This window comes from Dreissena polymorpha, chromosome 13, assembly GCF_020536995.1.
Source record: "Dreissena polymorpha isolate Duluth1 chromosome 13, UMN_Dpol_1.0, whole genome shotgun sequence".
In the NCBI taxonomy this organism is placed as follows: Eukaryota; Metazoa; Mollusca; class Bivalvia; order Myida; family Dreissenidae; genus Dreissena; species Dreissena polymorpha.
In genome coordinates, this window is record NC_068367.1 from 25,436,238 (window position 1) to 25,450,328 (window position 14,091).

At 34.4% G+C, this 14,091-nt stretch overlaps 1 protein-coding gene across 1 annotated transcript; it reads right to left on the bottom strand.

Moving 5' to 3' along the window:
* Window positions 1-7,200: 7,200 nt before the first annotated feature.
* On the bottom strand, window positions 7,201-11,958 carry LOC127856451 (solute carrier family 46 member 3-like). The gene is made up of 4 exons (XM_052392665.1): window positions 11,419-11,958; window positions 11,077-11,160; window positions 9,967-10,069; window positions 7,201-8,555 (listed from the first exon to the last, which is right to left on the bottom strand). The coding sequence occupies exons 1-4, from the start codon at window positions 11,954-11,956 to the stop codon at window positions 8,507-8,509; spliced, it is 774 nt and encodes a 257-aa protein (XP_052248625.1). The 5' UTR covers window positions 11,957-11,958; the 3' UTR covers window positions 7,201-8,506.
* Between the last annotated feature and the right edge of the window lie 2,133 nt (window positions 11,959-14,091).

Consider the following 14,091-nt stretch of genomic DNA (forward strand, 5'->3'; position numbering starts at 1 on the left):
TGGTATGGCCACAATGACTATATTCGGTAATAAAATAGTCGTTATATTTTGTGAAACTACGAGGATTGCTTATATAAAGTATAAAATACAAGTGCCATTGTATGAGCATGGATGGCCGAGTGGTCTTAATGGGAGACTATTTACTCCAGGACTCCAGGGGTCAGTGGTTCGAGCCTTGCTGCGGGTTACTTTTTTTTCTTTTTTTTTAATGTTATTCTTTATTTTTTTACTGGCGATTTTTAGATCCAATGTTCAAATTTATCAATATAAAGTATTCAATGACGTTATTTAGAACTTTTCTTTTTTCGTGATATATAGCAATCTGGTTTACCATCCCTTTAAAACACATTTGTTAAAGTGATATTATGGGCATCTAATAGTTTATAAGTGTCTATCGCAACCGTTGTTTATTGTTGGTGATTTCACTTCATATACACTTGTATTTGTTAATGCAGCATCAACATACTAAAACATTATCCCGGAAAGAGAAAAATAATGCATTTAAATATCAACCGTACTTTCGTTTGACAACTGATGCATGTACGATGTGATACTAAATTTAGTTTTAGTGCAGATTCGTTCATACGCCACAAAGACACAATTTTTTTTTACGGATCATTTCGGCTTACAGGACTGGGTGGGTCACGTAAGAAAATCGAATATAAAATATATTTTTTATAAACAACTGGTAGCAAGATGAGTTGCAGATAATTGGTCAGTAACCACATTTTAACTAACTCTTTTGACCTGTTAATTCATTTCAGCTAATTTCAACAGTGAAAAATGCCCATAATATCACTTTAAGAAGATTAAACAAAAGTGGTATTTGGAGGGAAGAAATCTCGCCTTATCAGTTTTCTAACCAACGAAAATATTTTGTGAAAACTAATATGATCGATTGATACAAGTCTTAGAATTGCGTACAACGAAGGTGTACAAAGTGGCTTAATATTTACTTTTCGCTGGTATAAATAATAAACATGATGATTTCTTTGTATTGTGCCAGGCGGAATTAAAGATCTTCAGATTCAAATACACCCTGGTTGGAATATATTGTCAATTACAGTTCTGGAACCATTAACATAGATCTCTTTATGAATGAAATAATTATAAATCTCCAAATACGGATCGAATTGTGTTTCAAAACAAAATGGCAAAAAAATCACGTTTTGTGCACTGTGCGGCGCGCAAAATCATCAGAAACTCATATGACCCGGGAACCAGAATATCTGAGCCCCGTGAATACAAATTTAATTGTATTTTTTTCATGTCGATATTTTTATTTGATTAACAATCGCGGCATAATTAAAAATACTCGAAACAGGTATCGAAGAATTTGCGTTCTTGCGTTTCTACTATTAAGAAAACCCATTGTGTTTATCCATATGTAATTCTGTGGTTCCTTTACTGTGACCGGAAGATTGATTTGGTATAAAGCATTTCCGCTGCAACCTGAGTCTTTGCTTAACAACTTTTAAGGGTTTATTGATTTATGAATACTGATAAAAATAATTGCATCTTTTCATGACACGAATCAGTAATAAAATTATAACAGAAGTGCTAGTCAAGTTGCAAATGTATGTGCAATATATGATCTGGTCCGTCATTATGTTGATGTATTTCCATAACAAGAAATATTTATAAAAATGGTTTTACTAAATATGTTATGGTTCATATACATGTGCAATCCATACACGGTTCATGCTGTGCTGTTATAATTATGCCATAATCGGTTCTAATGCGAATGTATTTTATCTGTTTATTTAAAATGTGTAGAAATAAAACATTATAAATAAAAGAGGGACATTGCACAGACTGAACACATCAGGTAAAATACATTGAGTATCATATAAACGTCAAATAAAACAAATATTTATAACAAACAATGAGGTGAACAATAAGTCTGAGGTGGGGTTCAATAAATTGTACATTCAATTCAGAAATCCATTCGTAAAATTTCTTATCACCTTTCCAAAATTATTCCTTCATAATCGTTCTTTTGAACTTGTGTGCTGTTTTGTGAAAATATTATATATATATAATAAATATTATATATATAATATTATATTATATTTAAACCATTTGCTAACCTGTGTGTATATGAATTATTTGACATGTGAAAACAATGTGTTCTGATATATTCTGTTCATTTAACAAAATTACAAAAAGATAAAAACTCCGTTTTATGTTAGTTTTAATTCATATAACAAATTTTGAAGATTTTTTTACATTCAATCCTCCAATTCCTAAGTGTAACCCAAATTTCCCGTTTAACAATTTCTTAAACATTCTGGCATTAGCCACATAGGTTTATGTTTGAGCTGACGAATGAAAGTCTTCGACACATGTTTGGTGAAATAATGAACCTCTAGGGGGTTTAGTGGCTGGTTGCGCTCTGTTGTAGAAATATTGCTTTTTGCAGTGAGTGCTTCGCCGTTATCTACCAAAGAAGATGTGGATAGTGTCATGGGATTAGTGTCGACATAAGAAATATATCTTTGAATAGGAATCGTCCATTCCGGGCGTCATATCTCTGCAAGTTCATTTCCATGTGCAAATTTTATTTTTTGAACCAGTTGGATTTATTGTTGTTTTGCAAAAATTGTTACCACTTTCTTAAGATAGCATAACGTTCAGTCGTATTCGAAAAGATAATACCATATTCAGTTATATTTATAAAGATATTATTATTTTGCGCATTGTCTTGTTTTATGGTTATCGTGCTTGCGTTTGCATGCTTGAATACGGTGTATAAATATTAAAAACATGCTATTTTCACATTTTTCATTGCATACACAAAGTAAAAACCCAATTTTTAAACTAAAATTTACTCTAAAATTTCATTTTTTTTTAGAAAACACAACATGTAATTGCAAATTAAGCAGCACATAAATAAGTGTACATTAACTGTATAAACTCTCTTTATCTCTTAAATCTCTTTATGCGTACACACACATCATTTAACGGACATATTCAATATCAATCACTTGACTGAATTACATAAAACGGCGAATAGTAAATGATATATTTTCTGAGAACAGTATCAAGCGTTTTACAGCAAATGATTATCCGAACACACCAAAATTTCAGTGAGATTTAGTAGATACAATATGAGGATTCAGTTCAGCCGTTCAAATCCCCTTCATTTATCTTCAATTTTGGACGTGCTGTCCTAAACAATCCTGACAAATGATCCAAGTGGGAGCGGATAATGCTGTTTGTCTGATATTGGGAAACATCCTTAAAAATGGTATGAACGGTTGAATTTATGAAAACGTGTGCATCTTGTTTGCTATGTATATGCATTAACGTTGAAATACCAGTTTCATGAAGAGGTACATTCAGTATTATTGGCAATTAAATAATATACCGTGTTTGTTTTCAATCAGATCATATCGTGCTATGATTAAAAATGCTGAAAATTTAATTTCCAGGTTAACATCAAATCTTTCTTTGAAGAGAGATAAAAAAGAAATGTGTTCAATTTACTATTTGTTTATAGGATGTTACATTTTTACAAAAATAAAATTCCGTATGGTTTTATTAACGCAGATTTTATTGCAAAGTGTGCATAACCGAATTAAATAAGATTCGGATTTTCAACACAGTCTGTCCAATAAACTCACAGAAAGAAAATAAGATGAAATCGATAAGGAACTGTAACAACGTTACCTGCAATTTGTTTTATATTTTGCTAAATAAATGGTAAGTAAAATAAGCATATTCAAAATCCGAAGTCGTAAAGAAAGCTAAGACTTTCCATGATTGTGTATTGCATCGGAAAGTTATGTTTCACGAAGGCTTCGCCATTAATTAGATTAATTTAATCAGATCACATGCCAACTACGGGAGAACAAATTGTTAGCCATTACTAACGCTATGCTTCTCATAGTGCATTTCGTCTGAAAATCTGCTGACATTTTAATGGCTAATGTGTTCATGTAATTACTAACATAAAGTTAAATTACTCCTTTCACTTTTAGACGCGTAAAATATGTATAAGATTCGAAATTAGCGATAAAGAAATTCCCCTAGTTTAAGTATCAGTTCATCGCTTTTAATAGTATATTTATTCTCGATTGCAAAACGGCGACTCGTTATTGTTGCCTTTGTGTTGTCAATAATGCTACTGAAATACATCACTGCAAACATAAATTCAAGTTCACGAAATATGCAGCCTTTTAAACCCGCCAGAACGCAATCACGCTAAAACGAAAGGACAGCAAATACATCAACTGTCAGATTTTGCTCTCAAAACCTGCCAAACCGTCAGAAGAAATACAGACACACCAACGCACAAAATAAGGACCACCACATCGAGCTATTAATGTATCTATCGTCGTTTTGGGTAGTACACATTTTATTGTCACCCTTCACGCCGCCATGCCATTACGATTAACAGTACACCGATTGATTGGGTACTTTAGGTAATCAAGCTGGCGTGTTGTCGATTTGGTGTATGTTGAAATGTGTTTAGAGTTTACAATTATGTAATAGATAGTGTGCCCATCTTGCGACGGATTTGTCATGGGTTCGATCTTCATTCCAGTCGAGATTAAAATGTTCATTCAAATGATATCTCATCATAAACCGCTGGGCAGATATTCAAGAACTTCACTGAAGTAATATTGGATGACCTTTCAATTTACAGTTGATCACATTGTTTCGGTTTACTCCTTATGTATATGACCAGATCTAAAATATCATCTTCACATCTGTAACCACAAACTCTCGAGGTATAATTGGCGTCGCTCTGTAGAGCGGCGACTAGTATGTAATGCATTTTTTTCGCTTATGGGAGGAGAAGTTATTTTACGGATCAATGTATATATTTTTGTTTCAAGAATATCTTGCATCGTGGTGATTTTTTGTGTACATTAGTGTAAATAAGTACTGCATTTGTGCCTATTACATTTATTACAACATTTATTGCCAATAATGCAAAGCTAATTGTTTTAATTAATAACTGATCCACAACTGATCACAGGGGAAAGATCACAGGGACTGGGCAAATACGCGAAACTTTCTGGTTTTGTATAAAAACAAAACATAATCAAAATATGTTTATTTTGTGGTTTTTCTAATTTGCTTATTTAGTGGAGAAACAATGTAGTACGATATTTGACGACCTATCGCGCAAGCAAGTTTATTGGAAGGCGTAGTGGTACGAAAACGTACACTGTATTAGTTATTAATAGACATATAATAACGATCGCTATACACAACTTCACCAAATAGCGGTACATAAATGAGGTTAGCCGGAATAGCTCAGTTAGGAGAGCGTTAGACTGAAGTTGTTAACGCAACAATCATCTAAAGGCCCCCGGTTCAATACCGGGTTCCGGCACGAACGGAACAGTTCGGCGGCTGACAATTTTTCTCAGTCAGGTTAATTAATATAATAATTTATTTTATGTAGACATTTTAAAATCCATTTTACTACAATTGGACATTTTTATTAAAGTTAATGGATGCCGCGTGGTGACAACGTTAATTAAAATTTCTTACATCACTTAAATATCTTATAAAAAATACACGTCTATTATCCATGTATTTTTATGGTTGTCTATCATAGGCCCTAAGTACTATCCCTACCACATACAGAGCGCGAAGCGCGACACGTATTATTGATTGTAACAATGAGTTGCGATAAAGGAAGCAGCCGCTTATCAAGGAGGAGCTGTGTCCCAGCAACCCGTTTCCCTAGAGTCAAGCACTCCTCGGAGTTTTTTTAAGAACCACATATAGAGCGCGAAGCGCGACACGTATTACTATCCAGGTGGTATGGGCCCTTTATCATTGACCGACCATTACGTTCATAGTTATGTTCCTTAGAAGTTGAGAAATTTTGAAATCCTTGTTCGAAGTCCAAAATTTTCATCCGATTGTTCCCAAACTTGCACAGGATTTTTTATCAGTGAGGACCCAACCAAAACTCTATATGAGCAATATCGGACCATAAGTCCAGAATTATGTAACTTTGAATTAAAAAATAAAAGTAACAAACTGCTTGGTTAGGTGATTATGTCAACATTTTTCATCAGATTCTTTCCAAACTTAGTGTCTTCATATCAATGAGCATTTTTACCTCATTTAAAATGAGAAACATCAGGACAATAAGTCCAGAATTTTTTTCTATTAAATTTGACAAAATAAACAATTTCCACTTGTTTAAAAGATTTCACAATTTTCGTTTTTATATCAGTATTACTCGAACCCTATTGAAAATGATGAATATCGGAGCAATAAATCTATTATGATCTTTTACTGAATTTTAAAGTATAGTGAAATGCAGCTGCTTTATGCAGTTTACAGTTTTCATTCATTTTTTTTTCAAACTTTTACATTGTTTTCATATCAATGAGTACTCAACCCCTATCGTAAATGAGAAACGTAAGAATAAGTTCAGAATCATCTCCCCTTAAAGTTGAGCAAAATATGAAATTACGCTTACAAGATGAAGCAGATTTTTTAAAACCTACACAGTTCTGTTCAAGTAATGATAACTGCACACGGATGCCAGTAAAAAAAGGAAACCAGTGTAAATAAAATAAACTATGAAATATTTGGGGGTTACAACACAAAATCAAAGATAATGGTTATTTGGGGGTTATAACACAAAATCATAAATAATGGCTATAAGGGGGTTAAAACACAAAATTATAGATAATGATTATACCAGTATCTTTTTCTATTTTGTTTAAAATAATCGGCCAATATATTAATATTTACAGTAGAAAAAAAATCGTTCCATGTAACTACATTGAGTGCCTTTTACACTGAAATTCCCGACGCCCTTTGATGCTTTGCATCAATACTTATCTTGTATTTAGTATGTAACGTCGAATTTTGGTTTTTAAAAAGCTTATTTAAATCATACACTTGTGGTCGAAATCATACCCTCGGTGAAATAGTACATATAATAACTGATAATGATCTAAAGTTATGATTTGTGTATGTGACATCGATATTTGTCATCTACGAACATCCAAATCATGTTCTAAGATTCAAAATCTTTCACTCACAAAATGTCTTATTTTTATGAAAACTTTATAAGTAATTCACTTCATATTTCTTCTATTTGAATCCACAAGACCCGGATTTTTCATAAGTGGAGTGTAATATCGTTTGGTGGTGCTTTACACATTTTCTTCTAATCAGGCATCTGGAGTCAAAACTAGCCATAACACAACTGTCACAAACTTTTATTTAAACGTTTTATTGCAAAATACCAATTTTTTCTATCTGAAACCAAATCGTCCATACATGCAATATCAATTATGTTATATCGTATGGTGGATCTCTACAAGTGTGTTTTAATAATGCAACTAGGGTCCAAACTGAACATATCACATTTGTCACATCGTTTATTAAAGGGACCGTCAACCAGATTGACGAAAATAAGAAAAATTCTAAAAGAACGTATTTTTTTACATTTATTAGTTTATATTAATTAAAATATAACGACTGGTATATTACATTACTTGAAAAAAGTTAGTAAGTTTTCATATTTTTAGTATATTCGGTAATTTTACTGGGTATTTGTACCAGGTAACTGCCAGTTAACTATAAATAACGCAAGTAGATTGATCATCATCGTCACGTGGTAAACCCAGGAATGCAAATTGTGCATGCGAAGTGAATTGTTTATATTTATTTTATATAAAAAATGATCAATCTACTTGCGTTATTTATAGTGTGTATATCGTTATATCACCTATTTTCGCGATGTACTTTCGATTTCACATCGCGAAATTTTATTACCGAATATACTGAAAATATAAACTTTTTTTCAAGTAATGTAATATACCAGTCGTGATATTTTACTCAATATAAACTAATAATTGTAAAACAAATACGGTATTTAAGAACTTTTCTTTTTTCGTCAATCTGGTTGACGGTCCCTTTAAGACGTTTATTTCAATAAAAAAATCACATGTTTACCCTTGAAGCAATGACCCAGAGGTATAAATGGTGCTACAAAACATCATTTCGTATCCTTGTTCAATTTTTGCTGGAATAATACTTCATCTTGGCCCTATAATTAAATATATTTTTTAATACTTACGTAAGAGGAAATTAACTATAAATATTACACAAATAAATCTAAAACACGAAACCAATATAAACGTGAATATGGTATACGACTTTTTTAATTTACATCACAGGTGGTTAGCGTATGACTATGATAATAATTAGTAAAAAAAATACTTCATTTTGTATGAAAAATAATCAAAATATAACGAAATATCAACTTCTCTGGAAAAAAATAAATATATATATATATATATATCATCACAATAGACACTAACACCAGGTTTATATTTACACAATCCAAATGCGGATCGATTACGACAAATATATACAAACGCATAAATCCAGCACAGTCCACGCCTTAGTGTTCCTTGAATGTTCAATATCAGCCTAAACTCGGAAGTCGGTTAAGCAGACATGGTTTTCTTTGTGATCTTAGAAGACCGAAGTAAACATCGATTATGGTCTCACTTTAACGTTTGACAAGGGGGGTTGTTTTGTTGGAATACTTCTTGTAAAGTCTGAAACAAAGATGCGTTCGGTGATGAAGGAATATAGGATCCGACAATCAAGCGAAAGTCGTTATGTGCTGGGTGGGCTATCATGTGTATCACAGTAAAATAACTAAGCATAATTAGTATCAGCCACATTGAACTGTTTTTCATTGATGAGAGTTTGTAGAAATTAGACTTATTATACCCCACACCATTTTTGAAGAAGTGGCAATGTCTTGATTTTCATTAGTCCATCAGCCGTTCGGCAATTCAGTCCGTAAGTCGCTCAGTACGTCTGTCATTCCGTAAACATTTCGTTTCCGCGCGATATCTAGAGAACGATATGTCCAACAGCCATGCACATTGATATGGATGTAAATTCGGAGGTAAGACGTCTTTTACAATTGAGGGTAATGGGACAAGGTCACAATGACTCGTACCGTATAATTGGTATCCGCACACCATCTAGAGAATTCGTAGGATGATAAAAATTGATATGCTGGTTGAGCAGAAGATCTAAGGTATAGATCATTGGACAACTTTGTTGGATGTCGGTGGGGGTGGAATGCAAACATGTTTTAAAAGCAACTGTTTTAAATTGAGATGTGCAAAGCTACCGTTGTTTTTACAAATCATCTTGGTTTAATGGAAGACGTGTTTTGATGTAAAGACGCTATTTGTGATCTTCTTGTCTCAACCTTTGTTTAGACGGCGGTGTTTTCTTCGAAATTGCTGTTATATTTTAAGATAGGAAACCTCAGGTTACAATGAATTAAAATGTAGGTGGAAGAAACGCTCAACAACAATATAGCTGGTGAAAATGTTGAAAAACATTGAACCATGTAACGTGAATTGTTCTTTCTTACATATCACTCGACATACCTTGTTTTAGTTTTAAAATGCATCAAACTTCTATAATCTTTTAAAAAAGGTATGGTTCTGAAGGCCCCCTAAGTGAACAATTATGAACTTACTTTTGACAAAACTTGCAGGTTTTTTTATATTAAATAACATAAGGAACAAGAGCTTGCCAAGCAATATTGTCCCCTACCGGTGAAACTACACCATTGTCAATAAAAAAAATTATTTGTTGCCATAACAACTAGAATTCTTGACGTAGGAACAAAATGAAATGACGTGCATAACCTCCATATTGCCATCTATCCATGTTTCAAGTTTCATGAAAAATATGAAGAACTTTAAAGTTATCGCAGGATCCAGAAAAGTGTGACGGACAGACTGACAGACAGACAGACTGACATCTATACTAGAACATCGAATAATCGAAACATCTAAAGCTAGAACATTGCCAGTTCGAAACCTGCAAAATTTTCACGAACTGTTCAATAAAAAGTAAAGATCTACAGAGCTTATTATGACTTACATCATTTGCAAGAGACAAAATGCACTGCATGCCCCGTACACGAAAAACACAAACCCGCTGTACAGATTGAGGGTTTCGACGTATATTTCTATGGAGAGAAGGGATCCACATAGGTTCACCAGCGTCTCCATGGTAGCAATGACGGCGAAGACTGCTCCTTAAAAATATTAAAGCAAACATAATGTGTCTTTGTGTATTTACTATAAGAAGACATTTGTTGATGGAATCAAGAAAAAATTTATTACATTGAGTTAATGTAATGTTGTTGTCATGGTCTTTATGAAAGTGAATATTTTAAAAAACCGATACGTACTTTATCCAATGTGTCAAATACATGTTATGTTTTATTTAATTGTGTGTTCTTTATTCTTTGCTTTTGTGTATCAAACAAATTGTGTTTAATATATAACTCATCCTCATAGAACTTATGAAGTTAAAGGGACTTTTTCAACGTTTGTCAACATTCCCGTTTTTCAAACCAATATTTTGAAAAGTGACTTTTATATCAAACAATTAAAAGAAAAACTCTTACCAACACCTATGTTGCAAATATCATTTGTAGAAGATCATCACTCGCACTCGGAAAATTTTAAGGCGTTGTTAATTGATAAATTTAATAAAACGTGTATAACTATAATAGAATTTTAAAAAGCTTAGTTTTACAAGCTCCCCATTGGTCTAGTTATAGCGAGAGAGATGTTCAACCTCGAGGTCCAATGTTTGAATCCCGGCGTAGACCCTTCTGGTTATTTAACATTTGTTATTATTAGTATTATTTGAAGTAGTAGCAGTATTGGAGTTAGCTGCTAACTGGAAATGATAAGAACTAACCGACGTGTTAGGGCAGTTGACATATGAGTCGTGTTCTGAGAAAAACTGGACATAATTCATGTGCGTAAAGTGTCGTTCCAGATTAGCCTGTGCAGTCCGCACAGGCTAATCAGGGACGGCAGTTTCCGCCTAAATAGGATATTTGCTAAGAAGAGACTTTATTTTAACGAAAAATGTCATAGAAGCGGAAAGTGTCGTCCCTGATTTGCCTGTGCGGACTGCACAGGCTAATCTGGGACGACACTTTACGCACATGCATTATGTCCAGTTTTCTCAGAACACGACTCATATCTAAAACCCTTGGGTACAGATTTCTAACAATTTGGAACATACCTTGCTGATCGGATCTTGTAAGTTTGGAGAGAAGCGCTCGGCACATTGGTACTGTCAGTAAGCCACAAGCCGACACGAAAGGAACTGAACAAGGAGGGATTCAGTAATAGTATATGGTATTGATCAAATTGAAAATTACCTGGTGAATAAATTGTATACGATGGTTTTGACTTTCATACACGGCTGACATAAAATCAGCATCGCGAGGATTGAATAAGAATATGATAATGGTGTTATCGAGGAAATAAGTTATTTTGTATAAATTCAACAAACGAAAAACAATACAGCTTGCATTATATTTTACATACATCTGCATAGTATTATTGACTGAGAGGTCCTTACCTGTATATATCAGAGCATCAGAAGATGCCAGACCTTCGATAACGTAACCGATCGTGAATGATATACAACCCATGATTGCAATCGACTCGTCCGTCATAAACTTCTGAAACACCTTAATCAGACCCATCCCACAAATCTGCTGCATTAAACTCCTCGCGGCCGTGAACTGGCCAAGCTTTTCAGAACTCCAACAAAACGGTTCCCCCAACTGAAACAGCGGCTCTACACTCCCACGCCCAAGCGCCGAGAACATTGTAAAGGTGAAAACCGAGAGTAGTGTGTTATATTTCCATCGACGTCCTCTGTTAAATGACCCAAGATAAAGGTCGTACGCCGTTTTCATTTTGGTGACGACCGATTCCGAATTATCTCTCTGGCCGGTGGGAAACTTTCCGGAATGAAAATGACGACAACCAGGCTCATTGCCAACATGATTCCGGCAGATAGCATTGGGTAGAAGAACCCAGTGTTTTGAATGAAATATCCTGTAGAGAAACTGAAACCCCGCTACTGCCACGCCTATGGCTAATTCTATCATTGTTATCCCTAAGGCTCTTGTTTGCCTTTCTGTGACGTCACATCTGCGACATACGTAAAGCATACTAGCAACATCGTAAACAATTGCCCAGTTAGTCCTTCTACTATAAACCCAATAAGATGATACGTAAGATTGAAGTCAAAATATATTCCATTAACTGTCACTATCATTCGGATCAACGTTCCAATGCATGGAAGAAAGAACAAAAATTTTCGTCCGAATTTGTCCGTTGATGAACCCAGCAGCATATTAGCGAATATAGCAGGAATTCCAACAGCTAAACTTGTGTATATACCCCAATTAGAGGCCACGTCTTGAACATGAACCTGTCGTTGGTAATCAAGCGAACTTTTGTTCACATCTTTGCAAGCGCTGGTTTCGTTCAGTTGATCTAGGTCGGGATACAGGTCCCTCTGGACTTTGTAGTAGACAAACAGGCCGAATGTAGCGGAAGAGGTAATGTATCCGGCAATGTATAGAAAGCAATATGGCGCCACCAACCATTTTCGCCAGCCGATTTCGTTGTCCGATTGCGTGATCAAATACACGTCGTCCGTCACATTTGAGCCAACTAGGTCCGGCAACAGGTCAGGTCCATTGATGTTGCCGTGTCTGCTACGACGCTTGTTGCGCTCAATTACAACCCCCGGGAGCGCTCGATGTGTCGTAGTCATCCAGAGACCCGGATGTTCGTCTAACTTCATTCTCTATGGATTGCGAGAAACTGCTGAAAGACATTGCTTTAATCGTCCTAAAACATAGAACAGCAATAACGTATATATTTACACAATTAGAATATGTCATTGCCATGCGTGTACGTACTGGTTATTATGAGAACACTCATTCGTGTTTGAAATGATATCGTACTAAAAGATGCAAATGCACATCAAACTATATTCAAATTATTATCACACATGATTTTAAAGATTTTTCTAATTACATGCATTTGGGTCGTGTGTTCATATAAGAACGTAAAATACAGTTTGATAATACGTATGTACACATTTATATCATCTAAACATGGCGTTACACATACGAAAGGGTTAGAAACAGCACTCAATTATAGAAAACAGCTCAGCCTTATAATAAAAATATTGTTTTCACTTTCTGATGTTATCAGAAAACGTATGAAACAATGAATTTATACAAATACTTACAATTAATCTTTCTCAGTAGGTTGATATCCATTGTTCAGTAATTCATTGCATGTAATTCATCACTGCCATTCCATTATAAGTTATATACCAAACCTCTCAATCAATCAGACGGTGTAATAATTTCAAGTGTATAATCAGTTTACGGTGAACGTAATCATTTCTGGGGGGCTGAACAGATAGTGGGGTGGGTACTTCGACAACACAAATTGACCGGAGAGCGGTCATGATATGAGTACGTAGCGTTATCAAATCATATGATATATCAGTACATATTTCAAGGGTATGTGATTTGTGTACGATATGATGTTATTATAGTGTCCATTCGTAAATGTCATTGTGGGTTCCATGTACATTGAATTGATAGTGTTTCGGCCACCACAAAGTTAATTTATATTTTAAGGGTCCTATGTGTTGGTTTCGCAACCCAATACAAACCATGCAGAAAACAACAACAATAATAAAAGTCGATGAACACCTTTTTTCATTACATTTTTCAATCTAAACATACGTTTAGCTTATAACACGTTATGCTACTGCTCATATGTCTATGACATTATAAACCACATTAACCGTGCACATGGACAAGTTGCACACTATTTATATATGGGACCGTGCTATTTTAATGCATTTAATGCTTTGCCGTACAGTGTCTTCTCAGAATGCTATGTTCAGAGACGACACTTGACGCCAAAAAATGATTTTTGCTAAGAAGAGACTTTCTTTAAACAGAAAATTCATAAAAACGGAAGTTGTCGTCCATGATTAGCCTGTGTGGACTACACAGGCTAATCTAGGACGACACTTAACGCGTATGCATTAAAATCCCTTTCTACAGAGCACGACTCATATATAAGGAAAACACTTGGGAACACAATAGACATCCGAAAACATAAAAAGCCTGTTGTCGGTTAATAAAAGATCAGCTTATACGCCCTAAAAATGCATGGTTGTTTAACGGAAGTGTCTTCTACGTTTAAA